The sequence below is a fragment of the Micromonas commoda genome, chromosome 2 (genome assembly GCF_000090985.2).
Source record: "Micromonas commoda chromosome 2, complete sequence".
Classification (NCBI taxonomy): Eukaryota; Viridiplantae; Chlorophyta; class Mamiellophyceae; order Mamiellales; family Mamiellaceae; genus Micromonas; species Micromonas commoda.
In genome coordinates this window covers 787,155-814,857 of record NC_013039.1, presented here as the reverse complement: position 1 = coordinate 814,857, position 27,703 = coordinate 787,155, and the positions used below count along the sequence as shown (strand labels likewise).

The following is a 27,703-nucleotide window of genomic DNA, read 5'->3' as shown; positions in this document are numbered from 1 at the left end:
AAATGATCTTGGCGTTAACCATAAATGAGCTCCAGGCGTGACCATCCCATGGTTGAGAAGATTGCCTTCATTCCGGATTTATTCATCAGATTTGGGACTTTTTGTATGGGTTTATGGTCAGCGCTGTCGACGGCGACGCTTCGGCCTTTCGAGTTTGCGACCGACACGAAAAGGAAGAATATCTCCGCGTTGAACACGTTCGGACCTCGGCGCGAAGAGCACTCGAAGTCGCGCGTCGCTTCGACCGAGGCCTCGAAACAGGTCGCGACCGAGGTGCCAGGGTGGCCTGTCGCGGTCCGTCGCGTCGCGTCTGCCGCGCGGGGTGCGAAGAAGAGCCTCACCCGCGAGAAGCGTCGTCCCGGATCTTCGCCGAGGAGGCATACGAGCCACAAGATGGCTCTCGTCGGGATGTCCCCGTCGATGACTGTAAGGTTCGCGACTCTCAGCGCGCGGGCGTCCGGGGTTCACGGCGGACGATGCGTGGTCCGCGTGGCCTCTCGCGGCGTCCCCCGTCGCGCCGTCTCGCTCTCCACGCGCGCGGTGTCCACCGCCGGAAGTTCCGGCGGTGACGCCGCGAGCGTCGGGACCGTGATCAAGAGGCGCTCGCCCGGGGCGGGCCCCGCGAACGGCTCCGGATACGTCTACAAGCCCGCCACCGGGATGGGCCGAGGCCCCTCGCCGGGCGGTATGCAGCCCCAAAACTTCCGCGTCCTCGCCGTCCTCGCCGCGGTCGCCGCCATGAACGCAACCTTCTCCGCGCTCGGCGGACCCGCGTCGGCGTCGGCGTCCCCCGCGGCGTCCGCCCTCGCGTCCGCGGCGCTCACCTACGCCGCCTTCTGGGCGCACGCGCTGTGGCGTAAGCTCGAGAACGTCGCGATCGATCAACGCGCCGCCCCTGAGACAAAAGCGACGTTGGCGTCGGCGCTGACGTACGGCTTTGGCTCGTTAGCCGTAATGTGCGTCGTCGAGTGCGCGAAGACGTCCAGGGCGTGCGCTGCGGCGGCGTTGGCGGCGTCCGCGAGCGTGTGCGTCGCCAGGTACCTCGCCAAGGAGCTCAGCGAGGGTTTGACGATCACGGTGACGAAGGAGTCGCCGGGCAGCGAGACGATGGTGGTCACCGCCAACGACGTGATGCTCGCGCCCACGCGCGAGGGGATGCAGTCGTCGGCGACGGCGGGGCTGGCGGGGGAGAAGTCCCGACTCGAGGTGCTCGAGAGGCTGAAGGAGTTGATGATGAAGGAGTTCCAGGAGGAGACGGCGAGGCTGGCGCAGATCGAGAGCGAGAAGGCGAGCGAGGTGAGAAGGCTTGAGGGGATATACGAGCAGCGCATCAAGACGCTCAAAGCCGAGATTGTGATTCTCCGCAACAAAAACGAGCAACTGAGCAAGTACGCGGGCATCGCCGCGGCGCTCCAAAACGTCGAGGAACGAATGACCCAGGAGATCGCCCGCATGAAGGACGCCTACGACTCGGACATCACCGCGCTCAAGACCCAGATAGGCAGTCTGGAGAAGACCATCGCAGAGACTGAGGCCAAGGCAAACGAGGAGCGCGAGAGGCTCACCGCCGCGCTGCGAGCCGCGCGGGGTCTTTACTCGGCTCAGAGGCGTATATTCGACAGCGAGATGGCCAAATACCGCGCGGCGTTGGCCTTGGCGGACCAGCACACGGAGTGGTGGAAGTCCGAGTCCGCGAGGATCGAGGAGCACCTCCAGAAACGCATCGCCGCGACGGAGGCTGCTCACGCCAAGGCGCTCGCCAACGCCAGCGCCTCCGAACGATCCTCCGGTCAGGCGGCTCTCAACCGCGCGATCGAGTCGCTCAAGGTTCAGCACACGCTAGAGATGGAGTCGACGATGGCTGCCGCGACCGCCGAGCGCAAGGCGCTTCAGGTGCTCTTGGAGGATGAGCGGGCGGACGCGGCGAAGCAGTTGGAAATGTCCGTCAAGTCCGCCGTCGCCGAGGCTGAGGTGAAGGTGGCGAACGAGTGGCGCGAACGAGTGGAGCTGCTCGAGGCGCAACACGCCGCCACCATCAAAGCCGTCGCCGCGGATTACGAGGACAGCGTCAAGGAGGAGAGGGCGTTCAACGATCAGCACGTCGAGAACCTCCGAGGGGCGTACGAGTCCAAGATTGAGATGCTCAACGCGAACCACGCGGAGGCGCTTCAGAACGCCAAGGACGTCGCCGCCGAATCCCTCATGGCGGCCAAGAAAGCCGCCGTCGCGGAACTCGCCAAGAACAACGAGGCTTCCGCGCAGGAACTCGAGGCCACGGTCGCTAAGCTCGAGGCGGAGGAGGAGGCGTTGATCGCAAAGCTCACGGCGGAGAGGGACGAGGTCGTCGCGACTGTTCGCGCGGAGCTTCGAACCGCGAGGGCGGAACGCGGCGCCCTCTACGAGCACTTTACCGGCGAGAAGGCCAAGCTGGAGAGCATCGTCCGCGCCAGGCTCACCGCGGAGATCGCCGAGGCTGAGAAGAATTTCAACGCGCACTGGGAGGGCGAGACGGCTAAGCTTCAAGCCGCTCACGACGAAAAGATCGCCGAGTTGAAAGCCGCGCAGGACGAGGCGCTCGCGACGATGCAGACCACACAGGACGAGGAGATCGAGATGCTCGAGTCGCAGATCGAGAAGGACAGGAACGCGGCGGTCGAATCCGTCCGCGCCGCGCTGCAACAGGCGTTTGACGCCAAGTCCCGCGCCGCCGCCGGCGAGAGGCGAGCTCTCAAGGCGCTGATGGACTCGGAACGCGCCAAGGCGAGGGTTCGCATGCTCGCCGCGGTGGACGACGCCGTGGCCGACGGCGTCGCCAGGCTGAACGCGGCGAAGTTGGTGTTTGCGGACGAGAAGGAGCAGTTGCAACGCAACTTTGGCAAGGAGATGGACAACGTCAAGGCAGATTTTGCCGCCAGGCTCGAAGCTGAGCTCGCCGATAAGGCTTCCGCAGTGGAAAAACTGTGGCGCGAGAAGCTGAACGAGGCTGAGAAGCAATCCGCCACGGCCATCGCGCTGGTCAAGGAGACCGCCGCGAAGAAGGCCGAGGCTCTCGAGAATGAGCTGCAAAACGCCAAGGACGTCGCTGCCGAAACTCTCATGGCGGCAAAGGCAGCCGCCGAGAAGGACCGCGCCACCTCCGTCTCGGCCCTGAACGCCAGAATCGACGAAATGAGACGCGAGCACGACGAGGCCATCGCATCCGCGGAGGCTGGGTACGCCCAGGCCCTCGCAGCGGCCGCAACAGCCGCGACGGCGGAGATGAAGTCCAGGGACGAGGCGGCTGACGCAAAGTACGCCGAGCTCGAGGCCAAGGCGAACGAGTACCAAGCCGCGGTGGCCAAGGCTGAATCCGACCTCGCCGCCGCCTCCGAAGCAGCCGCGGAAAAGCTCGTCCAGGCTGAGGCGAGGTACAAGGAGGAATTGCGCAGGATGTCGGACGAGAAGGACGGCGCGCTGGCGGCGAGCGTGGCGTCTGCGGCGAGGGAGGCTGACGAAATTTCCGACAGGCTCATGGCCGAGCTCAACGAGACAAAAGCTGCTTACGCCCAGGAGAAGAACGCTCTGATGGTCGAGCACAAGAAAGAGCTCAAAGAGGTCATGGAGAACGCCGCGAAGGAGATGGCTGACGCCGCGGCGACGATGGAGGCTCTCGACCAGAAGAGGAAGGATGCCCTGAACGCGTCTGGATCTGAATTTGCCGACAAGCTCCTGAAGATGGAGACCGCTCTGGCGAAGACCAAAAAGGAGGCCGAGGACGCCTTGACCCGAGCGGCAGCCGCGCAGGACGAGGCGGTCGCGGAAGTCAACGCTTCCATGGCTGCCAAGCTCCAGCAAAGGGAAGAAGAGCTCCTCCTCGAGATCAAGTCCCTCCGCGAGTACCACGCCGAAGAGCTCGGCTCGATCAAGGCAGCCGCCGCCATCGAGGTGGTTGAGGCGCAGAAAAAGTCCCAGGAGGAGGTCGCCTCCCTCAACCGCACCATCGAGCGGATGCAGGCGGACCACGATAAGCGGATGGCGGAGGCGGCGGAGGCGGCCAAGAGCGCGATTAAGGATCTTGAACAGCGGGTCCTGGCGGCGTCCAAGGATGCAGACGATAAGGTTGCCGCTGCCAAGGCGGAGTCCACCGCGGCGCTCAAGCTCGCCGCCGACGACGCCGCTGAGCAACTCGCTGAGCAGAGGGCCACTCTTCAGGCTGAGATGGACGCGATCAAGGCTGACGCCAAGGCTGAGGCCGAACGCGCGAAGTTTGCCTACCAGGACGCGCTCGAGAGCGCGAAGAAGGCTGCGGCGGAGGAGCTGAAGAAGGCTGTCGAGTCCAACCCGAGCGTCGACACCGAGGCTTTCGAGTTGGAATACGCCGCCCTCGATGAGAAGCTCAAGGCGCAGGTGCAGGCTTCGGACGAAGCGTACGAGCGGGGCAAGGCGGAGGCTGAAAAGGCGCTCGCGGAGGCCCGGTTCGAGTACGAAGGCAAGCTCCTAGCCGCCGAAGCCGCCGCCGCGACGACCCTCGAGGAGGAGAGGGCGCGGTTCGAGGCGGCCATGGCCAAACAGAGATCCGAGGCCGACGCCGCCGCGAGGGCCGCGGAGGATGCCGCCAAGGCCACGATCGAGGAGACCCGCGCGAAGGCTGCCGAGGAGCTCAAGTCGGTGATGGCATCCGCGGATACGTTCCGCGATAACCTCGACCGGCAGTTCAAGAACGAAGCCAAGCGCGCCCGCGACGAGTTTGACGCCCAGATCAAGGCATACGACCAGAAACTTCTGGATACATCCAGGGATCTCACCGCACGTCACGAGCAGGAGACCAAGGACCTCCTCGCGGCGCACGCGTCCGAGATGGAGGCCAAGCAAGCGGCGCTCGACGCGGAGTCGCGAACGGCCGAGGAGGTTCGCGCCGAGATGGCTCGAATGCGTCAGACGCACGAGGCGGAGTTCAAAGCTGCGCTCGCCCGCCACGCCGACGAACTCGAGGACACCGCGCGAAAGGCCAAAGCCGCGCTCCTGGAGGTGACCGAACGGGCCGTCGAGCAGGTGGAGGCGGCGAGAAACGACGCGGCGGCGGACCGAGCCGCGGCGGTGGAAAAACTCGAGAAACGAATCGATTCCCTCGTCGGGGAGCGCGACGACGCGGTGGCTCGCGCGCGACGGGCGGTGACCGACGACGCGCACTGGCTCGCGAACGAGCTGGAATGCATCAAAAAGGCGTACGCTCTCGCCGAGGACGTCGACCTGAGCACGGTGGACCCCGAGGATGAGACGCAGAGGAAGCGGCTCGAGGCGGCTGGCGAGGTTGCCGCGAAGGGCCTGAACGGGATCGAGGTTCCCGTCTGGGGTTACTACGCGTTGGGCCTGGCGACCGCGCTCTTGCCCCGCATCATCGCCGGCGGCGGCATGTGATGAGCTCGAGACAGAGAGGCCGTGATCCTTTCGACGCGTTCATCTTGTATGATAGGCAGAGGTCAGATACCACCATTCTTTTGTACGAAACGAAGTTATTTTCATTCATTGCGCCTCGACGCGACGCCGAGCTCGCTCAACGATAGTTGGTCCTCCTCTCCCCGTGCTTATCAGGCAAAGGCGATCCCGCGGCGTGCACACCCTTCGGCGGCGACACCGAATACGCCGGCGTCACCTCCACGGTCTCCTCCGCGAGCACCGCGTGATCGTTATCGCAGTCGACGGCTCTCACCGTCATCGCGCCACCCGCATCCACCGACAGCGTGACGCGAATCTGCGGGCGACCCGCGGGCTGCGCCGGGATCCCCTCAATCTCAAACACCGTCAGCAGCTTGCACTCGCTCGCCTTCCGCGACCACCCCTCCACGATCTTCAGCTCCATCTCGTCCTGCCCGTTGCTCGTCGTGCTGAACATCTTCGAGACGCTGAGCGGTCGGTCCGCGCCCGGCTGGACCATCACCTCGACGAGGTCGTTGGCGACCCACAGCCCGATGGGGGGCGTTCGAATCTCCGTTGCGTGCGCGGTGTACTTGGCCCTGGACTCCGATACCGTGTCGAACTTCACCGGTGAGGGCACGTACGCCTTCTTCGGGGCGGCGAGGCGCTGGTACGCGCTGGGTTCCACCGTATACATCGCCCTGTTGGTGGTGGTATCGTCAAACTTGGCGCCTGTGTTGCGGTACGGCTTGACGGGGATGTTGGGCAACGGCTGGACGTCGTGGGCGCGGTACTTGTCCCTGGACTCGGACACGGCGACGAACTTGACGGGCGAGGGGACGTACGCCTTCCTCGGGCCCGACGAACTGCGCGCGACGAAAGGTGCGGGGCCTCGGTCAGCGATTCGGGCCGATCGAAGAGAAACGTAACAACGAACGCGATACCACGGGAAAATGCCAGATTTGGAAGGAGGGCGCCCTTGGGGGTAGCATCGGGGGCGCATCGGGGGCGTCGCGGCGTGGGTTCGGGACTCACAGTGGACCCGGGCTGTGCGGCGGGAACTCATCCTTGCTCGTGGAGTTCGGGAATCGCAGGTTGGGCCCGTATGCCGACCGGATCTCCCGGTGCTTGGCCGATCCGCTCGGGGTCTTGCGCACGGACTTCAGCCTCGGCGTGCTGTCGGGGAGCTCCAGGGGCGGGGGTCGCTGGAACGCCTCGTCGGAGCGCTGGACGTCGTCGAAGGAGACGTGGAGATCGCGACCCCGAAGGGCGCTCTCCGGAGGCGCGTTGGACATCATGGCGTCCGAAACCCGCCGCGTTCCGTGCCGGCGCGTGGACAGTGTCCGTGTCGATCGTAGTCTATCATCGCTGCTTCTTTCGGCAGTCGCACACTCCCAGCTTTGGCAGCCTGCCAGATGCCACGTCAGAAGTGCCGAAACAGAAAGCGAAAGTCCCAACCGCCGCCCTTCAGTCTTCACGACGCCGCGCGTGGACGTATCGACAGCCCGAACATCCGAAGATGATCGCCGCCGCCGCCACCATCGCCAGAGCCATCCGCCCCGCCAGCCTGCGCGCCTCTGGCTCCGCCCTCGCCGGCCGCGCGGTGCAACACCGGGCGGCTCTCATCCAGCGCCCCGCAATCAGGGCGCTCTCCGCGCAGGCATCGTCCAACCCGATCGCCGTCTTCGACACCTCGATGGGCACCTTCGAGGCCGAGATCTTCATGGACAAGATGCCCATCACCGCCAGTAACTTCGTCGATCTCGCCAACTCCGGCTTTTACGATGGCCTTCACTTCCACAGGGTCATCGACGGGTTCATGCTCCAGTTCGGCTGCCCCAACTCGTCGGATCCCCAGTCCCCCCGCGCCGGAACCGGCGGTCCCAAGGGAGGCTCTTCCTTCGAGTGCCAGGGGAAGACCATCAAGCGCGACGCCGGCGGCAACATCCCCGACGAACTCATCGATAAGACCTCGAACCTCCCGGGAACCCTCTCCATGGCCAACACCGGCCAGCCCAACAGCGGCGGCTCGCAGTTCTTCGTCAACACGGTGCACAACTCGTTCCTGGACTGGTTCGACGGCCAGACCCCGTCGCAGCACCCGGTGTTCGGCAAGGTGACCAGCGGCATGGACGTGGTGAATAAGATCGGGAAGACGAAGACCGACAGGCGCGACGCCCCGGTGACCCCGGTCAAGATGAACTCCCTCAAGATCAAGTGAGACGCGGAAGCGGGGGAGCCGACGAGGCAAAACGAGGGCGATGAGTGACGAGTGGAATACGAACGTGAGTTCTGTTATGTCGTTAACACCGCCCAGCGCCTCTCGTCTATGTGATGGCGAAATCCGCACCGATGATTCAGTCCATCACTTCGTACACGATGTCGTCCACCTCCGAGAACACGTGCGTGTTGTGGTCCACGACGTTGGTGTCGGCGAGCTCGAGGTTGTAAAAGTCCATGAACTCGACGTGGGACTCGAACAGCGGCCCGGCGTGCCAGCACCCCGCGTGCATCTTCAGAAAATGCCCGGGCGGAACCCTGAACACCCTGAGCGCTCTATCGGTGCTGTCGTGCTTGGGGTACTTCGCGACGTCCATCGTCGGTTCCCCCACCGCCATGTACCAGTCTTTATCTCCGAGCGCCCCGAGGCATTGGGTCACCTTCTCGTGGTACGTTATCCGATCGAACGAGAGGTCCTTGTCCCTGAGCCTCATGACGTAGAACCTCGGGGTGCCCTGCGACAGGTCCAGCTGTGCGTCTGCCGGGCCGAACTCCACGCCGTCCTCCTCGGCTTTGCATACCTGCCCGAAGGGCGCGAAAGCCTCGACGGTGAGCTCCTCAGCCTTCAGCGCGACGCGGGTCGTGGACGATCCTCCGGGGGCCTTCGCGCTGGCGACGACGTGCCCGGGGGAGCGGGCGGGGCTCCTGACGCTGTGGGACGGGCGCGACGCCATCGTGCGTGTGCTCGCACCCACTGGGCACCTCGCGGTCGACATCGACATCCTCCTCCCCCTCTGCGCCGTGCGCAGTGAACGAGCGAATCGAGTTGGCTTCTCCCGAATGTTCCTGCGCACTGCAGCAAATCTACGACGAGAGATTACGAACGATACAGTTACAATGCTCCAACGTGAAAGACGCTCAGTCCACCTTGGCCACCTTCCTGGACACCTTAACCTGCGTGCTCGGGCACATCATCTCCTGCCACGACACCGGCACCATCGGCTCCCCCGTGAACGGGCTCTTCGCCTGCACCACCCCGAGTTCGTTCCGAGCCGTGGTGAGGTAATAGCTCCGCTGGTCCCCGAGGCTCAGCACCTTGGCCCTGATGACGTCGGCGGGCAGGAAAGACTCGTACATGTCCACCTTGTCAATCTCCGTCGCCCGCACGTCCTGCTGCCGGACGATCCCTTGGAACCCCGAGGCGTCGTTCACCGCCTTGCCATTCACCGCGACGATCTCGCACCACACCTGCCGAGGGTTGATGCGGAGTACCCGCGCGAACACCTCGTCCCCGACCTCGGGGAGCAGCGTACCGCCCCCGCGCCCCGTCGCATCCCCGGTCACGACGGGCCCCTTGATCACCTCGACGAGCGGGCGCTTATCGTCGGCGTCGTCAGCCGCCGGGGTTGTCCGCGCGTGCCCCATCACCGCCGCCACGACGCTCTTCCCCCGGACGTAGGTTCCGGGGCCGGAGCGGACCTCGTCGGCGTGGCGCAGGGGCTCGCCGGGAAGAACCGGCGCGGTCATCGTCGCAGTCGCCGTGCCGTCGAGCGCGACCCGTGGGGAGCGCGCGCGCGTGTGAGCGGAAACGCGCCTTCGGTCGGCGCTGTGTCGACGCGAATTTCTCGGCGCGAGTCTTTTCGGTGCTGACTTGGCAGCTCGGCCATTATTCCTTGCCGCTGGGCCCATTCGCACGCTGAGCGCACGCGAACCTTTTGGGCTTTCAACATGATCCGAGCGATGCTCTCCGTCACCCTTATATTCGCGGTGAGCGCTCGCGAGTCGTCCCCGTTAGAGGCATCAACCACTCCCGACACGGCCGCCGTGCCCCTTCACGATATCCAAACGTCTCCCGCGGATATTCAAATGTCCCCCCTGACCTCCCCGGCCCTCCCCGTTCCCTACCCAGGCCATCGCTACCGTCCATGCGGCGGCCGCGTCCACCGCTCAGGTCACCCCCGCGGTTCCCGGTCTCCGAGCCGGGGCCAAGCCCGACGATCCGTCCTGCCCCGACGCCGGAGCCGAGTCCCACATCGGCTGCGACGATCCCATCCGCGGAGGGCACCCGTTCGACCTCTGGGAGCTCGCCAGGAGCTGGACCCCGGGCTTCTGCGGGTCCTCCCCGAGGATGTGCGGTAAGCAGGAGTGCGACGTGAGCGCCATGGTCCCGGCCCTCACCCTCCACGGCATGTGGCCCTCGTACGCCACGCCCGTGGACGGCGACGCCGCGGCTGAAGACGAAATCGACGTCGCCGCCCCGAGAAGATCCCTCCGAGAGGAGGCGTCGGTCGCCGCGGCAGGCGGCAAGTGCTTCTGGCCCCAGATGTGCACCAAGCCCGGTTGGTTCCCCAAATCGTCCCCGTGGACCTACGACCCGTCCTTGCTTCCCAAAGGATCCGAGTACGAAGCCCTCGCGCCGGCGTGGTATTCCGACGGATTGGGTTCGCACGAGTGGCCCAAGCACGGAACCTGCGCGGCGTGGGCGGACGGCACCGGGACGACGAAAGGGCTCGACCAGAAGGGGTACTACGACGCCATGTTCGCGCTTGCAAAGGCGGAGGGCACGCCGAACGCGCTGGTGGACGCGATGGGCGGGAGTTTGCCGCTGAAGGAGCTGCAGGATTTGTTCGGCGGCGCCAAGCGCGTGGCGCTGGGGTGCACTCCTCGGTGCGAGCTCGTGCAGGTTCTCACGTGCTACGCCCAGGGGGAGGGAACGGACGCGAGCCCGGCGGGACCGGGCGAGCGCGCGGACTGCCCGTGCACGGGCGTGAGGGACAGCCACTACGATAACAGCTGCGCCGAGGCCCACGCGTGCGCCGAGGTTAAAATTTTATCCCCCGAGCAGACTGGCTGCGGCGGCGGCGGCCCCAAGCCCGGCCCGGGACCGGCGCATAAGTGCACGGGGGACGTGCAGTGCTGTCCGGGAGTCAAGGGTCCCGCCTGTTCCACCGATTCGGACTGCGGTGACCAGGCTGGGTGCGACCATTGCGCGCACAGCGGCTACTGCACCGATCAGCCGCGTCCCAACCGAGATTGAGAGAGAGGGTTGAAGCGATCTATGGAAACCCGATGGAGTCGTATTCAAGCCGGAAAGCTAACTTACGATGGCATCTCAGTCTTCGTGCTTGCGTCGTCTGCGTCTCCTCTTCTTCTCCCCGCCCCCGTCGTCCTCCCCGCCGCCAGCATCCTCGTCGTCCCCGCCGGCATCCTCGTCCCCGCCGGTTTCTTCCTCGACATGTCGCGGCGGCTCGGCCTCTCGGTGCTCTTTCTTCGCGAACCCACCCTTGCCCCCGCCCCCGGGTTTTGGCCTGAACCTCCTCTCCAGGTCTCCGACGCTCTTCGCCGACCCCACCGCCTGCTTCATCGCCGCCACGAGCTCCGCCCTGATCTCGTCCGTCACGGGCCATCGCCTTGCGCCCGCGCTCGTCTGCAAGAAAAACACCCCGGTGTCGTAGCTGCTGACCCTGTGCCTCTCCCTCGGGGGCCTGCAGTGCTGAGCCCCGTCGCAGAACCCGTGATCGGACGCCGGCACCACGAGCGTCTCCCCGCGTTTGAACCGGGACTCGTCCAGCGCCCTCCACATGGGCACGTCTCGCCACGCGGGCACGACGACGACGAAGGAGAGCCGACCGCCGGAGTCCTCCGCCGCCGCCAAGAGCGACTCGGCGCGCTCCGCGGCGGCCATTAAAACCTCCGGCACGAACGGCGGGTTCATCTCGAACGACCCTCGCGTGGGTGCGAAGTGAAAAAACGACCCGAGAGATCCGAACGGGGAGTCCACGTCGGGAAACGCGGAGCAGAAGCGGCCGTAGCGGCAGTTCAGCGGGGACGCAAAAGCCTCGCACCCAACCCCAAGCCTCTTCTTCAGCACGTCGAACGCCGTCTCGTTCAGCGCAGCCTGGTAGCCGGCGCCGCCGAGGGCGTCGTACCTCGCGAGGAGCGAGAAGGTGGCGGCGATGAACGCCCCGTGCTCGGGGGTACCCTCGGGGGGAAGCGGCGCGCCCCCCAGGGAGTGTCGGCAGTACAGCGCTCTGAGCTTCCCCATGTGCGCCTTGGATACGGACATGTACGGCTTCTCCCCGTTCACCTTGAGCGCCAGGAGGGGTCCGGCGTCCTCCGCGGTGACCGCGTCCTTCTTCCCGGTCCCCTCCTCCCCGTCGTCGTCCCCCCCTTGAGCTTCCGTGAGCTTCCCGGCGATCGCCCCGGCTTGCTCGGCGAGCTCCTCAGCCGCCGCCGCCGCGGCCGCGTCTTCCGCCCCGGCGCGGCGGAGATCCTGGGCGAGTCCTCCTCCCGCGTCGACCGCCGGGAACATCGGCGTCGGGACGGCGTCGTCGGCGTCCTCGAGCATGGCGCGCGCGAGCCATCGCTCGAAGACCAGGAGCGGGGGCTTCACCTGCAACTGCCCGCATTTGAGCGCGAGCTGATGTCGCAGGCGCTTGACGAGCTTGTATCGGCGGAGCTCGAGCACGGCGGTTTTGCGCGCGTCGTCGAGGGACGGCGCGCGCGCGCCTTCTCTGCCCTTCACGTGGTAATCGCGCGCGCGCTTCTTGTTGATGCCCTTCTCGAGGCCCGCCTTGGAGGGAGCCCCTCCACCGCCGCCGCCGCCATCGGCATCCTCGAAGAACCACTTAACGGTGGGGTCCCAGAGTCCCCCGAAATCGCTCGGTCCGGCGCCCCCCCCGCGGCCCCGACCTCGACCTCCACCCTCGCGGCCTCCGCGTCCGCGTCCGCCGAATCTTCCCCCGCCTCGACCTCCTTTCTGATGATGCGACATGTCGGTCGTGTGCACCTCGTGTTGTGAGAAAATCCTCTCGCACCCGGGGCGCTTTTCCCGTCTCGTTCAGGAAAGGAAGCGCGGGAAGCGAGCGGGCAACAACAGTGTCGGGAGCGCGCTCGGGGGCGGGCGAGATGGTCCTCGCCGGCCGCGTCCTGTGCGTGATGATGGCGTCGGCGTCGGGTCACGTCATCCTCGAGCGGTTTTACGACCCCATCTCCGAACCCGAACAGATGCGGTGGCGCGACAGGCTCCACCGCGCCGAGGCCTCGTCCGGGGCTGGCGCATCCACGGTGGCGGAATCGGACTGCGACAAGCTGGCGACCAGATGCGGCGTGGCACGCCACGGGGATGAAAACATGGTGTGGTGCGGAGTTGGAGACCTGCGATTCTACGCGGTCGGGTCGGGAGAGTACGACGAATACACGCGTGAGTCCTCGCCCCGCCTCCATTCGTCCGAGTCGGTGCCCACAATTTCCCGGTTTTTTCCACGATCCCGCGACCCGCCCTGACACGTATCCCATCCCGTTTCCCCTACGCGTAGTCGCGGAGGTTCTCCAGGCGCTGGCGTCGTCGGTAAAGGGCATAGTCAAGAAGGGGTTCACGGAGGCCCACGCGTTCGAGCACTACGGCATGATCTGCTTGGCCCTCGACGAGATCGTATGCGACGGCGTCGTGGAAGCCACCACCTGGGACACCATCCGACGAGCCATCAAGCTCAAGATGGCCGACTGATCCGATCCGAGGGCGCGGGAGGATGACGCACGAAGGCCGACGTTCCGTGTGTATCTAGCTAGCTAGTAGTCTGATTAACGAGACGCCCCCGATCCGTGCGGGGCGTCGTTCTAACGACCTCTACGTCGCCGTGTTCTCCTCGTTCCGACGCGGTTGGTTTTTTGGTTTTGGTTTTGGTTTTGGTTTTGTCATCACGCGACGCCGACGCCGCCAAAGCCCGGATCCATGTTCACCTGCCGCTCCCACCACACGTCCGCGTCCTTGGCGTAGTGCCTCTCGAAGTGCACTCTCATCAGGTTCATCGTGCTGAACGTCTTGCCGTCAATCTCGCACAGGAACTTCCGCCGGCCAACCTGCTGCGACCGCGCGCTGATGAAGAGACCGAGCCTGTCGACCCTCCCGGCGCCCATCAGCCCGGCGAGCTGCGACTCCGCCCTCCTCGTCGGCGACGTGTACCTGGCGAGACGTCCCGGCCCCTCGGAACCGCCGAGGTACCCTAAGGGCCCCGCGGCGACACCACCGACGTCGCCCCCGGCCTCCCCGGCTCCGTCCGCGACCGGCTCGGACACGACGTCGTAGAGGTCGCTGGGTCGGTAGTGCCTGAACGGGTCGGGCCCGCGCTCCCTGGCGAGCATGTCGCTGAAGCTGGACCCGCGCGGATACGGGGACCGCGCGGGTCCCCCTTCCGCGATCCACCGCGCCTCCGCGGCGGCGGCGCGGGCGGCGGGACCGGGCCGACCGACGCCGTCATCCGCGCCCGTCTCGACGCGACGGTCCTTGGGCGATACGCTGCCCCACGCGACGGCGGGCCCCGGCGGGTACCCCCCCGACTGATGCCCGTAGTACGTGGGGTAGTAGGGCGGCGGGGGCGGGGGGTGCGACCAAGGAGCGTGCGTCACCGGGGTGGCCACCGCGGCCACCGGCACGGCCGACGACGCGTTCGTTCCCGGCGCCAAGGGAGCCTCCACCGGTCGCGCCACCGGGAACGACTCCGTTCTGGGCGTCGCCCCCCAGGCGGGCGCGGGGGCCGAGGGGGGCGGAGCGGTCGCGGGTGTCGCCGCGGGTGGCGACGGCGCGGCGGTGGATCCGCTCACTGCCGCGCGGAGCTCACGGAGCTCCTCCTCGAGCTCCTCCACCCGCTTGAGCGCTGCGGAGGTTCGCGGAGTGTTCCCGCCGCGCTTTGCGCCGCTTCCCGGTGGGGGGGGCGGTAAAGGCGGGGTGGGATCCACCGCGGATAGATCCATCTCGGAGGGAACGAGACGCGCGTCCGTGATGTGCCTCTCCGGGGACGTGGGCGTCGGAGAGGGCCTCTGGACGCCAAACACGGGGGACGAGGGTGACGCGTCAATCGTCTGAGAGTTCAGAGCCGGGTGGACGACGGCGGGAGATACCCCCGGCGAGTGCACCCCCGGGAGCCTTCGCGCCGCGCCGGGCGCCAGCGGGGACCTGTCGACCGCCCACTGGTGCACCAAGCCCCCGAACTTCTTCGCGACGTGAACCCGCATGATGGAAAACTTGGACAGAACCTTGCCGTCGAGGACGCAGCGGTACTGCCGGTTTCCGAGGTACTCGACGTGCGCGGAGAGGAACGCGTCCAACGCAGCCTCCGCGAGACCCGGGACCTGCTCCAGGTCCTCCTCGCGTTCCCTCTGCTGCTCTGGGGTCAGCCCAGTCGTGCCGTGCGCGAGGGGAGCCTCGGAGGTGAGGAAAGAGGGGCCCATCACCGCCGGGGTCTCGTCTCCGTCGTCGCGACCCTGGAAGATTGCCGGAAGAGAGCCCTTCGTCGGGGACGCGTCGTTCGCCATCCACGGGACCGAAGGCGACGAGAAGTTCTCCGGTGACCTGGCGTACTGCATGAGCATGGCATCCACCGACGCCTGCGCGGCTTCCACCGCGTCCGTCGCCGTCTGCAGGTCGTTTTCCATAGCCTCGGACGACTGCGGAAGCGGGCCCGTCGCCGTCGGAGGAAACGGAAACGGTTTCACCGGGGACGCCGGGGGCGACGGGACGGGCCGCGCCGGGGGCGTGGGGGCCTGTTCGACGGTGATGACGGAAGGGGACACCGCCGCGGACGCAGAGGTCGGTCGCACCGGAGACGGGGCCGGGGCCGTCGTCTGGCGCAGCGGGAGCTCCGGAGCCGGGAACGGTGATTTGGCCGCCGGGGAGGAAGGGATCGGCGCCGGGGGAGCCGGGGCGGAGGCGTGAGGGGAGGCCCGGGGCACCTCCCCGACCAGCCTGGGAGGCTCGATGGGCGCGGCGCTCGCCGTGGTGACTGCGGCGGCGGCGCTCCTGGCGGCTTGCACGGCCGCTTCCTCCGCCATCTCCGCCTGAATCTCCCTGATGCTTTCGAGCCACTCGGCGCAGTTGAGGGTGTCCGGGTGGTTCTCCCCGACAGTGTTCCGGCGAACTTCCAGAGCCTTTTGGAAGAGCGCCTGCGCCGCGTCGAGCTCTTTCATGTCCACGAGAAGCGCCCCGAGGTTGGCCATGCGGGTGGCCACCTGGGGATGCTCCGCCCCGAGCGTCCGTTCCCCGATGTCGATGGCCTGCTCGTAATACAGCCTCGCGTCCTGTAACTTACCCTGAGCCTTGTACAGCAACGCGATGTTGTTGAAGTAGATGGCCATGTCCGTGTGCTCCGCGCCCAGGGCCTCCTCATTGATTCGGAGCGCCCGCAAGTACAGCGGCTCGGCCTCGTCCAGTCTCCCCTGCGCCTTGTAAAGCCCCGCGAGATTGTTCAGGTAGATGGCCACGTCTGGGTGATTGGGCCCAAGCGCCCTCTCGTCAATCGCGATGGCACGGGTGTAGTGCTCCGCAGCCTTATCCCACAGCTCCCGGGACTTGTACAGCCCCGCGAGGTTGTTCAGGTACGTCGCAATGTTGGGGTGGTTGGCGCCGAGGGCGGCCATGTCGATCGCGAGTGCCCTCTGGTACAGCGGCTCAGCCTCCTCTAGGAGTCCGCGGTCGCGGAAGAGCTCGGCGAGGTTGTTGAGTCGGATGGCGATTATCGGGTGGCTGGTCCCCTGCGCGCGCTCGTCGATGGCCAGCGCCCGCTTGTACATGGGCTCGGCTTCGAGCAGCTTACCCTGCACCCGCAGCAGCTCGGCGAGGTTGTTGAGGTAGGTGGCCACTTCCGGGTGCGCCGTGCCGAGGACCGTTTCGATAACCTGCAGAGCCCTCTGGTACAGCGCCTGGGCATGGGGCAGGTCACCTTGGGCCCTGTGGAGCTCCGCGAGGGCGTTGTAGAAGTGGGATATGTGGAGCGACTGGGGCCCGGTGAACCTGTGGGCGAAGGCCAGCGCGCGACAGTAGCAAAACTCGGCCTTTTCCCACTCTGCGTGGTTCTTGTACGAAGTTGCCATCATCCCCAGGTGCTCGGCAACCTCGGGGTGGTCCGGCCCGAGCATGTACTCGAGCCGCTCCAGGGATCGCTCGTACGCAGCCTCCGCCGCGGTGGTCCGGTTGAGCTCGTCGCATATGTCCGCCAGCCTCACCAACGCCACGACGATGGTGTTCACGTCAGCCTCCTCGTACCCGGCAGCCTCAGCCGCCTCCCACACGGTCACCGCGTGCGCCGCGAGCTGCCCGGCCATCTCGAGGTCACCCTCGTCCAGCTTCACCTTGCAAATCTCCGTCACAATCTCCGCCACCATCGGCGTCTCCGCGCCCACCAGCAACTGCTCCGCCGCGAGGGCCCTTCGAAGGGTCTCCTCCGCCTCGAGATGCAGCCCCTGCCGACCCAGACACCGGCCCAGTTTGAAGTTCACGCTCACAGCCGCGAGGTCCGCGGCGTCCCCTTTCGCCTCGCTCAGCATCCGCAGCACGAACGAAGCCTCGCCGGGCTGGTTGCTCCACGCCAAGAAATCCGCCATGAGCTCGCGGTACACGTCCGGGGTGAGCACGCCGTCTGGTGACGGCGGCGTTGTCTCCGCCAGCCTGTCGTACTCTGCCACCAGATCTCGGCGCCGGCGCGGCGGTACCCTCGGGGGCGGAACCATCGCCCCGTCTGGCCCCGGGACCCTCTTCGTCGATCGCGCGTTCGCCGCGGAGATCTCCCCTTTCACCAGCGCCTCCCAGAGGTTGGCGAGATCTACCTGGGTGTCCTCGTTCCACAGCAGGGCGTGTACCCTCGGATCCGTGAGGTGGCACCGGAGGCCGTGCCAAGCCTCGCCCTTGAGCATGTTCCACAGCACCTCCCACACCCCCCTGTGCGTGGGCTCCAAGCTCGGGTCGGAAAACATGGAGCAGAGCCTGAGGTGCTGCCCGCGTCGCTCCGCGGCGGTGTTAGCGTACCGTCTCATCGCCGCCGCCGCGAGTTGGCCCTGGAAGAAGCACAAAACCGGATCCCCCGGTAGCCTCTCTACCGGCCAGCAGTACGGCTCGAGCTCCGTTCGCAGGCTCTCCCACTCCGACGGGGGCATATTCTGCAAGCTCGTCGTCTGTTGCAGCAACCAAAGGACCTCGTCCTCGCGCAGGCCCGCGCGGGACGCCGCCATGAGCGTGGTGGCCTCCGCGACGAGCGTCGTCCCGTACCGCCGCTCTAACCTCTCAAATACCGAGGCAAACAAGTCCGGTAACGTATCCGGAAAACCATTCGCATCGTCCGCCGCGGCGTACACGTCCCCGTTGTCCCTCACCCTCGCCTTGATCTCGTTCACCGCCGCCAGGAGGTACAGGGGGGATCCGGCATCCTCCTTGGCGACCAGACCTTCGAGCATCTCGTTCACGTGGATCTGCCCTCCCGCGACGGTGGCCAGAGCGGAGTTGAGGACCCCGACTCGCTCCTGGTGCCCCAGCGGAGGAAGCTGCACGACTTTCGCCAGGTTACTGAGCTGGTCCTTTGCGTCGTTCAGCGCCTTGCACCCGGCGGAGGATACGATGACCCTGACCGCCAGAGGCAGCGCGGCGGGGAGGTAATCGTGGAGCTCCAGCCCGTGCATCTCGGCGCGGTCCAACCCGTCGAGGATGAAGACAACCTTGCCGAACAGCGCCGCGTGCGCGAGGAACCTCGGAAGGGCGCCGGCAACCTCACGTAAGGTGTCGGGGAGGTCTACGTATATGTTGAAGCGCTGTTTGAGCTCGGCGCAGAGCCTCAGGAGGACGCGCCTGATGTCGTCGGAGCGGCCCATGAGCCCGAAGGTGTGCAGGAGGACGAAAGGCTCGGGGGCCGACTCGGGGCCGCCGCTGCCGCTCGCGGACGGGGTCGCCTCGAGCGCTGATGGCGTCGCCGCGACCCTGCCGACGGCTTTACTCTGGATCTCGCTCACCAGCGTGGCGAGGGTGGTGGACTTGCCCGACCCCGCCGGCCCCGTCAGGAGCAGGGGGTTGGGATTCCCGACCCCGTCGACGTGCGCGTGGAGCTCCTCGAGCACGTCACGCCTGCCCACCGAATGCGCCGTGTGTTTCTCCATCGCCACTACGTGAAGATACCGCTCCAGCTCCGCGGGAGCCCACTCCGGGGCGTAGTCGGGGACGCCCAATGGGGCCACGCGCTCGCCGTCGGAGAATCGGCCCCCACCGCTGCCGTTACCGCCCGAACCCGCCGGGTCCTCGTAGAAGGCGCCATCGTGGCCCTGGTGCGGGGTGGGAGGACCATCATCGTCGTATATGCGGCTGTCCATCACCGCCATGCAGACGCTCGCGTCGGCCCGAGCCCTACGCGCGTCGTCCAGTGGTGTCGGAATTGCCGATTCCCACAACGGGAAGTTTTTCTCACGTCAGGTGGCAGGCAGCCAGCTGGCCAGGGAAAAAATTGTGCCAGTGAGACGAGAGTACTCCCACCGGGGCGATCGAGGTGTGTCGAGTGCGTCTGGAAGTCATCGCGATCGACAACGCTAAAGCTCTAAGGGCTCGCGCCCGGGTCTCATCTTCTCGGCGTCGATGATCGCCGCCAGTTTCCCCGCCGCCTCGTCCAGCCTCCCTTCCTCGTTCACCACCACGTAGTCGAATTCCCTCATCCGGCGCAGCTCCTCCCTCGCCGTCTCCACCCGCACCGCCAGCTTCTCGGGCGTCTCCGTCTTGCGGCTCACCAACCGCCGGCACAGGCTCGCCTCCGAGTCCGCGGTAATAAATACGAACACGGCGCCGGGTACGAGTTCGCGCACCGTCGCCGCGCCCTGAACGTCGAGGCGGAGGACTACGTCGACGTTCAACGCGAGCTTTTCCCGCACCTGAGCCTTCGGGATGCCCTTGTACTCGCCGTACACCACGGCGTGCTCGATGAGCTCGCCGTCCGCGATCATCTTCTCGAACGCCTCGGTGGTGACGAAGAAGTAGTCCACCCCGTCCCTCTCGCCGGGACGCGCGGGGCGCGAGGTGGCGGTGACCACCTGGTGGAGATCGGGCCTCAGCTCCTGGAGCCGGCGCATCACCGCGTCTTTGCCGACGCCGCTCGGACCCGATATGACGATGACCGCGGGAGGCGGGGTGGGCATCGTGGGTTCATCCGAGAGGGTCACGCCGAGCCGTTCCTGGACGTCGCGGATGACCGCGTCGGTAGGGTCGGCGACGGCGCGGGCCACGCGCGAAGCCCCGAATTGCCGCCGCTCTTCGCGAACCCCAGCCCCGCCCCGCCGGTGAGGGGACGCGAGCAGGGAGGGCGCGACGGAGGGGACGCGTGATCTGAGCGCGCCGCGGATGCACGCCGCGACGGGACCCCGGACGACGGGGGCGGTGAGCGCTAAAGTCATGGCGTGCCCACGTCGAGCCGCCTCGTTCCAGCGCGCCGTCGCGTCGTGCCCTGGAAAGTGCCCCAACCCGACCCGGAATCTGCGATCCACGTCGCTCTTTCTTTTTCTCGGGGTCGCGGGTCCCACGAGCAGTGATACGCGCGCGGGAACCCGAGCGGGGGACCCAGAGGTTGCTCGACACATCGCCATGTCCGGTCCCGCGGCGGGACGGGCGGCCAAGAACGCCGCGGTCGTCGTCGGTGGGGGCTTCGTCGGACTCTCGTCCGCGCTTCACCTTCAGAGGGTGGGATTCCGGGTGACGCTGATGGAAGCGGGTGAACGCGTCGGGGGCAGGCAGTCGGCGTCCAACGGGAACGCCGGGACGTTCGCGCAGTACGCGTGCATACCCGTCCAGCGACCGGGGCTCTGGGCGGAGGCGCCCGGGATGATCGTGAACCCGCGCGGCGCGCTGAGGATAGCCCCGTCGCCGCACCTCGTGAAGATGATGCCGTGGGCGCTCGGTTTTCTCGCCGCGTCCGAACCCGACCGCGTGCGCAAGACCGCTTTCGCGCTCGGGAGCATCCTCCGGCTCGCCGAGGACGGGTACAAGGGAGCGTGGGAGCACGCGGGGATCGACGTCGACGGACCCATGGGCGAGTACGCCCCGAACGACGCCACGAGATCCCACGCGTTCGCCGCCAGGAACGGGTACATCCTCCTCCAAAACGACGTGGGCTCGCGGGGGGCGAGAGAGACGGCGACGCTGCGCCTCGACGCCTCGGGGGGACCCGAGGTACTTCGGATGGAGGCGATCGATGCGTCGGGGGTGCTCGAGCTGGAGCCGAGTCTGTCGGAGCGCGCGGCGCGGGGCGGCGCGTGGTGGTTCGAGGACGGGTGGTTCGTGCGAGATCCCGCCGCGCTCCTCGACGCCATGAGGGACGGATTCGAGGCCAAAGGGGGCGAGATCAGGACGGGGAGCGGGAGACGGAGATCGGCGTCATCGTCATCGTCATCATCGTCCTCATCGTCATCTTCGTCGTCGTCATCGTCGTCGTCATCGAATGCGTCGAACGGCCCGAGCGGGAGGGTGACGCTCGTGACTCCGGCGAGCGTCAAGGGTGAAGCCGCGGGCGCCAGGGCGCAGGTGGTGGCCTGCGACGGATCGACGATCGACGCCGGGGTGGTGGTCATCGCGGCCGGGGCGCACTCCGCGGGGCTGGCGCGGCAGTGCGGGGATCCGGTGCCGCTGGACACGGAGCGGGGGTACCACGTGCAGTGGAACGAGGGGGCGGGGGATAAGAGCGACGGGGCGCCGATGCTCACGCGGCCGGTGTGCACCCCCGAGGGGGGGTTCATCGTGACGCCGATGTCGGGCGGGGTGAGGGCGGCGGGGCTCGTCGAGCTCGGGGGCACGTGCGCTCCCCCGGTGAAGGAACGGTTCGGGCAGCTCGAGGGGTACACGAAGTGGCTGCTCAAGGACGAGGTCGCGACGGCGCTCGGGGAGCGAGACGCGAGCCTCGATTGGATGGGTTTCCGACCCACGCTTCCGGATGCGCTTCCAGTCATCGGGACCTCGTCGAAGGTTCCCGGGGTGGTGTACGCGTTCGGGCATCAGCACGTGGGGTGGACGCTGGGGGGTATCACCGGGCGGATCGTGGCGGATCTGGCGCGGGGCGCGGAGCCGGAGGTTGACATCGCGCCGTTTTCGGCGAGGAGGTTCGACTCGAAGCCGTGGTGGCGGCCCTTCGCCTCCGCCCCGCAGCTCTTCCCTCAGACGTGACCGCGACTAAACAACACGCGTCGACGATGACGTCACGTACGTTTCATGCGATATTTGCGCATTGCGTTTACCTCGCGTCCCCGGGCTCCTCTCGCCAAGTAATGAGATCAGGCGTCCTCAGTCTCGGGCTCGCTCATCACCTCCGCCTCGTAAGCGGCGCGAACCGCGGCGAAATCCTTATCCGCGAACCCCATCTGCCTCGCTCGGATGTACTGGCCGTTCGACGCGGCGCTGATCGGGGCGGGGACGCCCAGGTCGTCCGCCAGCTGCAGCGCCAGCCTCAGGTCCTTCTGCTGGAGGTACACCTGGAAGTTGGGCTTGTAGTCGTTCTTGCGCATGAGTTCGCCCTTCGCCTTGCACAGCGGGTTCGCCATCGCGGACTCGCCGAGAACCTCGAGGATCGCCGCCTCGTCGAGCCCCGCCGCCTTGGACAGCGCCATCATCTCGGCTAATGACCCCACGATGTTCCCCATCATCACCTGGAGCATCAGCTTGGCCCTCGCCGCGTCCCCGGGGGTCGAACCGAGGAGCCAGCGCCTGCTCCCCATCGCGTCGAGCCCCGGGACGGCGGCTTCGTAAGCGGTCTGATGGCCGCCGCAGAGGAACAGGAGGGTTCCGTCTCTCGCGTCTCTCCACCCGCCGGATACCGGGGCGGCGAGGAAACCCGTGCGGGGAGCCGCTGCGGTGATGGCGTTGCCCACCTGCTCGCCCGTGGCGGCGTCCACGGTGGAGCAGTCCACGTAGGTCACCGGCTTGGCGGAGGCGGGTCTGGCCGCGATGCCGGCGACCGCGCTGTCCGGGCCGTCCATGGCGACCGCCTTGGCAGCCTTGGGATCCGCGAGCATCGCGAAGACGAGGTCACAGGTGGACGTGACCTCGGCCGGGGTAGACGCCACGGCGGCGCCGAGCTGGCGCAGGGGCTCAGCCTTGGCTACGCTGCGGTTGTAGACCATCACGTTTTGCCCGGTGCCCACCAGCCGGGACGCCATCTGCGCGCCCATGATGCCGAGACCCAGGAAGCCGACCCTCGGGGCGGCTGCGGACATCTCGCGGGGTTCGGATACCTTCGTGGAGCGAGTGTAGGCCGGTGTTCAACGCGGATTGGCGTCACACCGGGCAGCCGTGAGTGGGGGCACCATTGACCTAGCACCAGGTTTTTCAGGAGTGGCGGAGCATCGCCATTTCGCGGCGGTTGTTGTCCAGGTTGGCATGCATCACGATAAGGGCCCCAGAGCTTCGGGCGACGAACACGCGCCCTCAGGCCTCACAAGCCGCATCGGCACCCGCGCAGGCGCGGAAATGATCGTCTCAGCGGTTTCGAGCGCCCCGGCTCGACCTCTGGTCGTCTCGACCCTCGGATCATCCGGGCCGAGACGGGCGCCCTGGGGACGATGTCAGGTCGTTGCGCGGGCGGGAAAAAAATATCTTCATCTCGGAACCCGCGCCGTCTCCACCTTCTCGTCCCACTCCCGCACCGTCTCCGCGCAGCAGACGCAGGCGCCGGGGCTCGACGAGGAGACCGTCACGCGCCTCCGCGCCGACACTCCCGGCCTCGAGGGCTTCGTCGAGCGCACCCCGGAGGCGGTCGCCCACTTCAACAACGCCGGCTCGTCGCTTCCCCCAAAGTCCGTCCTCGACGCTCAGCTCGAGTACCTCGAGCGGGAGGCCGTCGCGGGCGGGTACGAGACGGTCGAGGAGCGCGCCGTGGATCTCCAGCGCCCTTACGTCGCCATCGCCGCCCTGCTAAACTGCGATCCGTCCGAGATCGCCATCGGTCAGAGCGCCACGTCCATGTGGCAGGCGGCGTTTGGGTGCTTCGACTTTCGACCCGGCGATCGCATCCTCACCGCTCGTGCCGAGTACGCCAGTAACGCCATCGCGTACCTCCAGGCCGCGGAGCGAACCGGCGCCGTCGTCGAGTTCGTCCCGTGCGACGAGCGCGGGCAGCTCGACGCGTTGGAGCTGGAGAGGACGATATTGGACGAGACCAAGGGACTGGTGCGACTGGTGTCCGTGACGCACGTGCCCACGAGCGGGGGACTGGTCAACCCGGCGTCGGCGATCGGCGCGGTGACCTCGCGACACGGGATCCCGTACCTGCTGGACGCGTGCCAGAGCGTGGGTCAGATGCCGGTGGACGTGGAGGAGATCGGGTGCGACCTGCTCGTGGGCACCGGGCGCAAGTACCTGCGCGGGCCCCGCGGGGTCGGGTTTTTGTACGCCCGGGAGGAGTTTGTCGAACGCACGAACGCGCAGCCGGCGATGCTGGACCTGCACGGCGCCAGGTGGGACTCGATGGGCACGTACGTCCCCGCGCCGGGAGCCAAACGGTTCGAGCAGTACGAGGTGAGCTTCGCCGCCAAGGTTGGATTGGGGGTGGCGGCTGAGTACGCGCTCGCGGTTGGGGTGGAGGGGGCGTGGGAGCGGATCAAGTGGCTGGCGGAGTGCGCCCGCCGGCGTTTGGAGGCGATCGACGGGGTGACCGTGTGGGACGTCGGGGAGGAAAAGTGCGGGATCATATCGTTCAGCGTGGACGGGGTGGACTCCGGGGATGTGAGGAGGTGGCTCGGGGAGCACGGGTGCAACGTGTGGACGAGCAAGGTGGCCATCAACACCAGAGCGGAGTACGAGGCGCGGGAGGAGAGCGAGGACATGCCGGAGGAGGTTATCCGCGCGAGCGTGCACTACTTCAACGCCGAATGGGAAGTTGACAAGCTGTGCGCCGCGGTGGAAGGATTGTGGATAGCGTCGCTAAAGGCGGATACGGGAGAAATCTTATGATGCAACATCGACGCATCGTCAATACGTAAAACAACTTCAACTCTCTAAAAACAACACTTCCAACACGCAACATACTCGAAACACATCGCTCATCACTTCTTCTTCTGCGCGGTGACGTTGAACTGGAAGTGAATGATGTCCCCATCCTTCACCACGTACGTCTTTCCTTCTTGCCTGTATTTGCCCGCCGCTTTGACCTCTGCCATGCCTTTACCCTTGGCCAGAGCCTTAAAGTCGTCAAACGCGACAACCTCCGCCTTAATAAAACCCCGTTCGAAGTCGCTGTGAATCACACCGGCAGCCTGCGGCGCTAACGATCCCTCGTAGAGCGTCCAGCACCTGACCTCTTTCTCCCCGGCAGTGAAGTAATAGATCAAGTTGAGCTCTTTGTAACCTTGGACCACCATCTTTGGAAGCGCGCTTTTTGCGCCATCCACGGAATCCAAGAACGCTTTCGTCGCGTCAACGTCTTCACGTTTATCCCAAAGCTCCTGTTCGAACTCCACGGAGAAGGGAATCATGACCCCGCCGCCGTGCTCCTTGATCCACGTGTGGATCTTCACCAACCACTTGTTCTTTTTGCGGATGAAGTCCTTCTTCGAAAGGTTGACGAGGTACACGATGGGCTTGGTGGTTATCAACCTACCCAGCTTCTCCTTGATCATCTGAACCTCCGGAGTGGTCCACTCGCCCGTGCGGATGGGTAAATTGTCGGTCAGCATCTCCTCCACCTTGTCCATGGTGGAGACGAACAGGGCGCTGAGCTTCATCGTCGGGTTCTTCTTGACGTCCAACTTTTCTTGTTCGACGGCTTTCCTGAGGTACTCCATGTCCTTGGCGCAGAGCTCAGCCTGGATGGTCTCCAGGTCCCTCACAGGATCCACGGAGTCGTCAACGTGTATGACCTCCTCGGAGTCGAACGCGCGTACGACGTGAAAGATGCCGTCGACAGCCTGGATGTGCGAAAGGAAAGCGTTACCGAGACCCGCTCCCTCCGCCGCTCCTCTTACCAGACCGGCGATGTCGGTGACGTGGAGGTAGGCCGGGTACTCCGACGGGGGTTTCCACATGTCGCACAGGAAATCATAGCGTTCATCCGGAACCGCGCATCTCGCCTCGTTGGGTTCGATGGTGCAGAACGGGAAGTTCTCCGCGGCGATGGACTGATCCGTCAGCAGGTTGAAGAGCGATGACTTGCCAACGTTGGGTAAGCCGACGACGCCCATCTTGAGGTTGTTGCGCACGCGACCGAATCGCGCTGCACCCACGGCCTCATCGGGCTCGTCCTTCTTCTTGGGCGGCATGGTGTACGCTCGGTACTCCGATGCTCGTATCCCGAGCGCAAAGGCGGCGCGATAAAAGTGTCGATGGAGTCTCGGAAACTTCGAGTCTCAGTGCTCTTCATCGGTGGAGAGACAAATTTGTCTTGGGATGGAGGAAAGACGGCGAGCAAGAGCGAGAGTCATCTTTTGTTTCTGAGCCACAAGGTGCGGCTCACCCTTCTTGTTACAATGTTTATGTATCTAGGCCCCTTCGAGGAAGCAACGCTGTGATGTGATAGCGGCTTGATAGAATACACCCTCGACGGCGGCTGATCCAGTCTCTCACCCAGTCGTGTAGTCGTACAACCGAACGATCCGTTCGTCCGGATTATATTTGCCTTGATTTGGTACATTTCGAAGACCACGGCGGCGGCATCCGGTGCCGTCGGCGCTCTTCCCACCCTCTCCACCCTCTTAATCACCCTCTCCGCCCTCTTTCCGAGAGGCGGCGTCCACTCTCAAAAAGAATTTTTTGGTTTTTCTCGTTTGTTGTTTCTCATCTGATTTCGCTCGCCTCAGAGCTCAACCTGGGGCTCGAAGCCCTCGAGGTACGAGTCGAGCAGCTTCGTGTACTCGACCATGAACCTCGCCTCGACGCGGTCGTCCTGCTCGAGGTCGTCCCATCCGGTTCCCTTGGGCCTGTGCACCACGAGGCCGTCGTCGGCGCGGACAGCTGTGGACGCAGACGACGCCGCCCGGGACACGAGCTTCTCGAGGTCGGACATGCGGTTGGGCATCGGCCGAGACATCATGCCCGCGATGTCCGCGGGGCAGCAGCCGATGGCGGCCGCGCGCTGGAGCAGCGTGGTGCACACGCGGAGGACGCGCTCCGAGCTGGGCTGGAGCTCGATGCCCTGCTCGCGGAGGAGTTCGATGTCGGCATCCACGTCGATGTCGGCGATGTACTCGCGCGTCTCCTCCGAGTACGGGAGCTTAGCCTGGGGCCAAAACTCCCACTCGAAGCAGACATCCTCGAGAGTGTGCGGGAGCGCGTAGCCGTGGTCGATGGGCACCAGCTTCAGCTCGCCATCCTCGGACTTTTGCACGAGGATGTTGCCCGCGTTACGGTCGGTGTTTGCCAGCCGGATGTCGAGCTGCGTGATCTTGTGAACCTCGTGCACCGGGAACTTGTGCGGTCCCATCTCCTCAGCCTCGGTGGCGCCGTGCACGTAAGCCTGAAACGAGCCCAGCTTGCCGTGAAGCGCGGACAGGTCCTCGCCGTCCGTGCCGTGGAACTGCTCGCCGAGGTTGGCGAAGGACGTCGCGGGTACCCCCGCGAATCCGTCGTGGTCGAGGACGTACGCGGCAACCTCCCTGGAGGCCCCTTCGCCCACGCGGGTTCCCTTGCGCAAACCCTCGCCCGAAGCCGGGGCCACGTTGCGGCCCCGCGGGTTGTTCCTCGCCAGGGGTTCCTCGTCCACGGGCTTAAAAACCGCGCACGTGTCACCCTTCTGGTCTCGGAGAAAGTACGCCCCGCCCGTGCCCGAGCTGGCGAGCTGCGGTCGGTTGCCCATCGCGAGCCCCTGCCTGGCGAGGTCGAAGCTTCTGGACAGATCCGGCGAGCCGAACGCCGACGGCGAGTCGTTGGAACCCGCGGGGGAGTCCCACGCGCTGTCCTCGGACGACGCCGCAGATCCGTTGTGCGCACCCCCGCCTTGCGAGAAGCGGCGGCCCGGGATGTTCCTCGGGACGCTGTTGTTGTGCGGTCCGGCGGATCCGAGCGGGGAGAGACCGCCGGGTCTCCACGCCGAGGAGCTCGCCGCGTTCCAGCTGTGCCGGGACGGGCGGCGCATGGGGATGCCGACCCCCCTTGACGAGGCGTGCGGGCGGAGCTCGAGCGTGGCGCCGTCAGCCACGCCGTACATGTTGAGCGGGCCATCCTTGAGCTCCCTGCCTCCGTAGAAGAGCTGGGAGGGGAGCGGGGACTTGATGGCGCCCTCGGCGCTGGGTCGCATCGCCTCGAGCTTGGCCCTGAGCGACTCGGCAGTCTCGTTGGCGTGGAGCTTGACCTCGAGGTCCTTGGTGCCGCGCA

At 66.2% G+C, this 27,703-nt stretch overlaps 15 protein-coding genes across 15 annotated transcripts; 6 read left to right on the top strand and 9 right to left on the bottom strand.

The window, feature by feature from the left end:
• Positions 1–24: 24 nt before the first annotated feature.
• Positions 25–5,501, top strand: MICPUN_56154 (predicted protein; the record flags this gene model as incomplete). Its single annotated transcript, XM_002500014.1, has 1 exon — positions 25–5,501. One exon carries the CDS (start codon positions 25–27, stop codon positions 5,395–5,397), a length of 5,373 nt encoding a protein of 1,790 aa, XP_002500060.1. The 3' UTR covers positions 5,398–5,501.
• On the bottom strand, positions 5,471–6,689 carry MICPUN_56155 (predicted protein; the record flags this gene model as incomplete). Its single annotated transcript, XM_002499533.1, has 2 exons — positions 5,471–6,260; positions 6,430–6,689. 2 exons carry the CDS (start codon positions 6,687–6,689, stop codon positions 5,534–5,536), a joined length of 987 nt encoding a protein of 328 aa, XP_002499579.1. The 3' UTR covers positions 5,471–5,533.
• A 386-nt stretch (positions 6,690–7,075) lies between these two features.
• Positions 7,076–7,609, top strand: MICPUN_76594 (predicted protein; the record flags this gene model as incomplete). The annotated part of the gene is made up of 1 exon (XM_002500013.1): positions 7,076–7,609. A coding segment is annotated over one exon (534 nt), but the record flags the coding sequence as incomplete, so codon positions are not given.
• Positions 7,610–7,751: 142 nt separating this feature from the next.
• Positions 7,752–8,348, bottom strand: MICPUN_78804 (predicted protein; the record flags this gene model as incomplete). Its single annotated transcript, XM_002499532.1, has 1 exon — positions 7,752–8,348. The coding sequence occupies one exon, from the start codon at positions 8,346–8,348 to the stop codon at positions 7,752–7,754; it is 597 nt and encodes a 198-aa protein (XP_002499578.1).
• A 184-nt stretch (positions 8,349–8,532) lies between these two features.
• Positions 8,533–9,141, bottom strand: MICPUN_98947 (predicted protein; the record flags this gene model as incomplete). The annotated part of the gene is made up of 1 exon (XM_002499531.1): positions 8,533–9,141. One exon carries the CDS (start codon positions 9,139–9,141, stop codon positions 8,533–8,535), a length of 609 nt encoding a protein of 202 aa, XP_002499577.1.
• Positions 9,142–9,342: 201 nt separating this feature from the next.
• MICPUN_56158 (predicted protein) lies at positions 9,343–10,651 on the top strand (the record flags this gene model as incomplete). Its single annotated transcript, XM_002500012.1, has 2 exons — positions 9,343–9,381; positions 9,524–10,651. 2 exons carry the CDS (start codon positions 9,343–9,345, stop codon positions 10,649–10,651), a joined length of 1,167 nt encoding a protein of 388 aa, XP_002500058.1.
• A 315-nt stretch (positions 10,652–10,966) lies between these two features.
• MICPUN_70757 (predicted protein) lies at positions 10,967–11,575 on the bottom strand (the record flags this gene model as incomplete). The annotated part of the gene is made up of 1 exon (XM_002499530.1): positions 10,967–11,575. A coding segment is annotated over one exon (609 nt), but the record flags the coding sequence as incomplete, so codon positions are not given.
• A 947-nt stretch (positions 11,576–12,522) lies between these two features.
• On the top strand, positions 12,523–13,123 carry MICPUN_78600 (predicted protein; the record flags this gene model as incomplete). The annotated part of the gene is made up of 2 exons (XM_002500011.1): positions 12,523–12,817; positions 12,933–13,123. The coding sequence occupies 2 exons, from the start codon at positions 12,523–12,525 to the stop codon at positions 13,121–13,123; spliced, it is 486 nt and encodes a 161-aa protein (XP_002500057.1).
• Positions 13,124–15,456: 2,333 nt separating this feature from the next.
• Positions 15,457–16,362, bottom strand: MICPUN_68052 (predicted protein; the record flags this gene model as incomplete). The annotated part of the gene is made up of 1 exon (XM_002499529.1): positions 15,457–16,362. A coding segment is annotated over one exon (906 nt), but the record flags the coding sequence as incomplete, so codon positions are not given.
• Positions 16,363–18,983: 2,621 nt separating this feature from the next.
• Positions 18,984–19,605, bottom strand: MICPUN_71493 (predicted protein; the record flags this gene model as incomplete). Its single annotated transcript, XM_002499528.1, has 1 exon — positions 18,984–19,605. A coding segment is annotated over one exon (622 nt), but the record flags the coding sequence as incomplete, so codon positions are not given.
• Positions 19,606–19,996: 391 nt separating this feature from the next.
• Positions 19,997–21,568, top strand: MICPUN_56163 (predicted protein; the record flags this gene model as incomplete). Its single annotated transcript, XM_002500010.1, has 1 exon — positions 19,997–21,568. One exon carries the CDS (start codon positions 19,997–19,999, stop codon positions 21,566–21,568), a length of 1,572 nt encoding a protein of 523 aa, XP_002500056.1.
• Positions 21,569–21,675: 107 nt separating this feature from the next.
• MICPUN_98952 (predicted protein) lies at positions 21,676–22,614 on the bottom strand (the record flags this gene model as incomplete). Its single annotated transcript, XM_002499527.1, has 1 exon — positions 21,676–22,614. The coding sequence occupies one exon, from the start codon at positions 22,612–22,614 to the stop codon at positions 21,676–21,678; it is 939 nt and encodes a 312-aa protein (XP_002499573.1).
• A 538-nt stretch (positions 22,615–23,152) lies between these two features.
• MICPUN_75793 (predicted protein) lies at positions 23,153–24,157 on the top strand (the record flags this gene model as incomplete). The annotated part of the gene is made up of 1 exon (XM_002500009.1): positions 23,153–24,157. A coding segment is annotated over one exon (1,005 nt), but the record flags the coding sequence as incomplete, so codon positions are not given.
• A 281-nt stretch (positions 24,158–24,438) lies between these two features.
• MICPUN_78672 (predicted protein) lies at positions 24,439–25,653 on the bottom strand (the record flags this gene model as incomplete). The annotated part of the gene is made up of 1 exon (XM_002499526.1): positions 24,439–25,653. One exon carries the CDS (start codon positions 25,651–25,653, stop codon positions 24,442–24,444), a length of 1,212 nt encoding a protein of 403 aa, XP_002499572.1. The 3' UTR covers positions 24,439–24,441.
• Positions 25,654–26,342: 689 nt separating this feature from the next.
• MICPUN_71077 (predicted protein) lies at positions 26,343–27,107 on the bottom strand (the record flags this gene model as incomplete). Its single annotated transcript, XM_002499525.1, has 1 exon — positions 26,343–27,107. A coding segment is annotated over one exon (765 nt), but the record flags the coding sequence as incomplete, so codon positions are not given.
• Between the last annotated feature and the right edge of the window lie 596 nt (positions 27,108–27,703).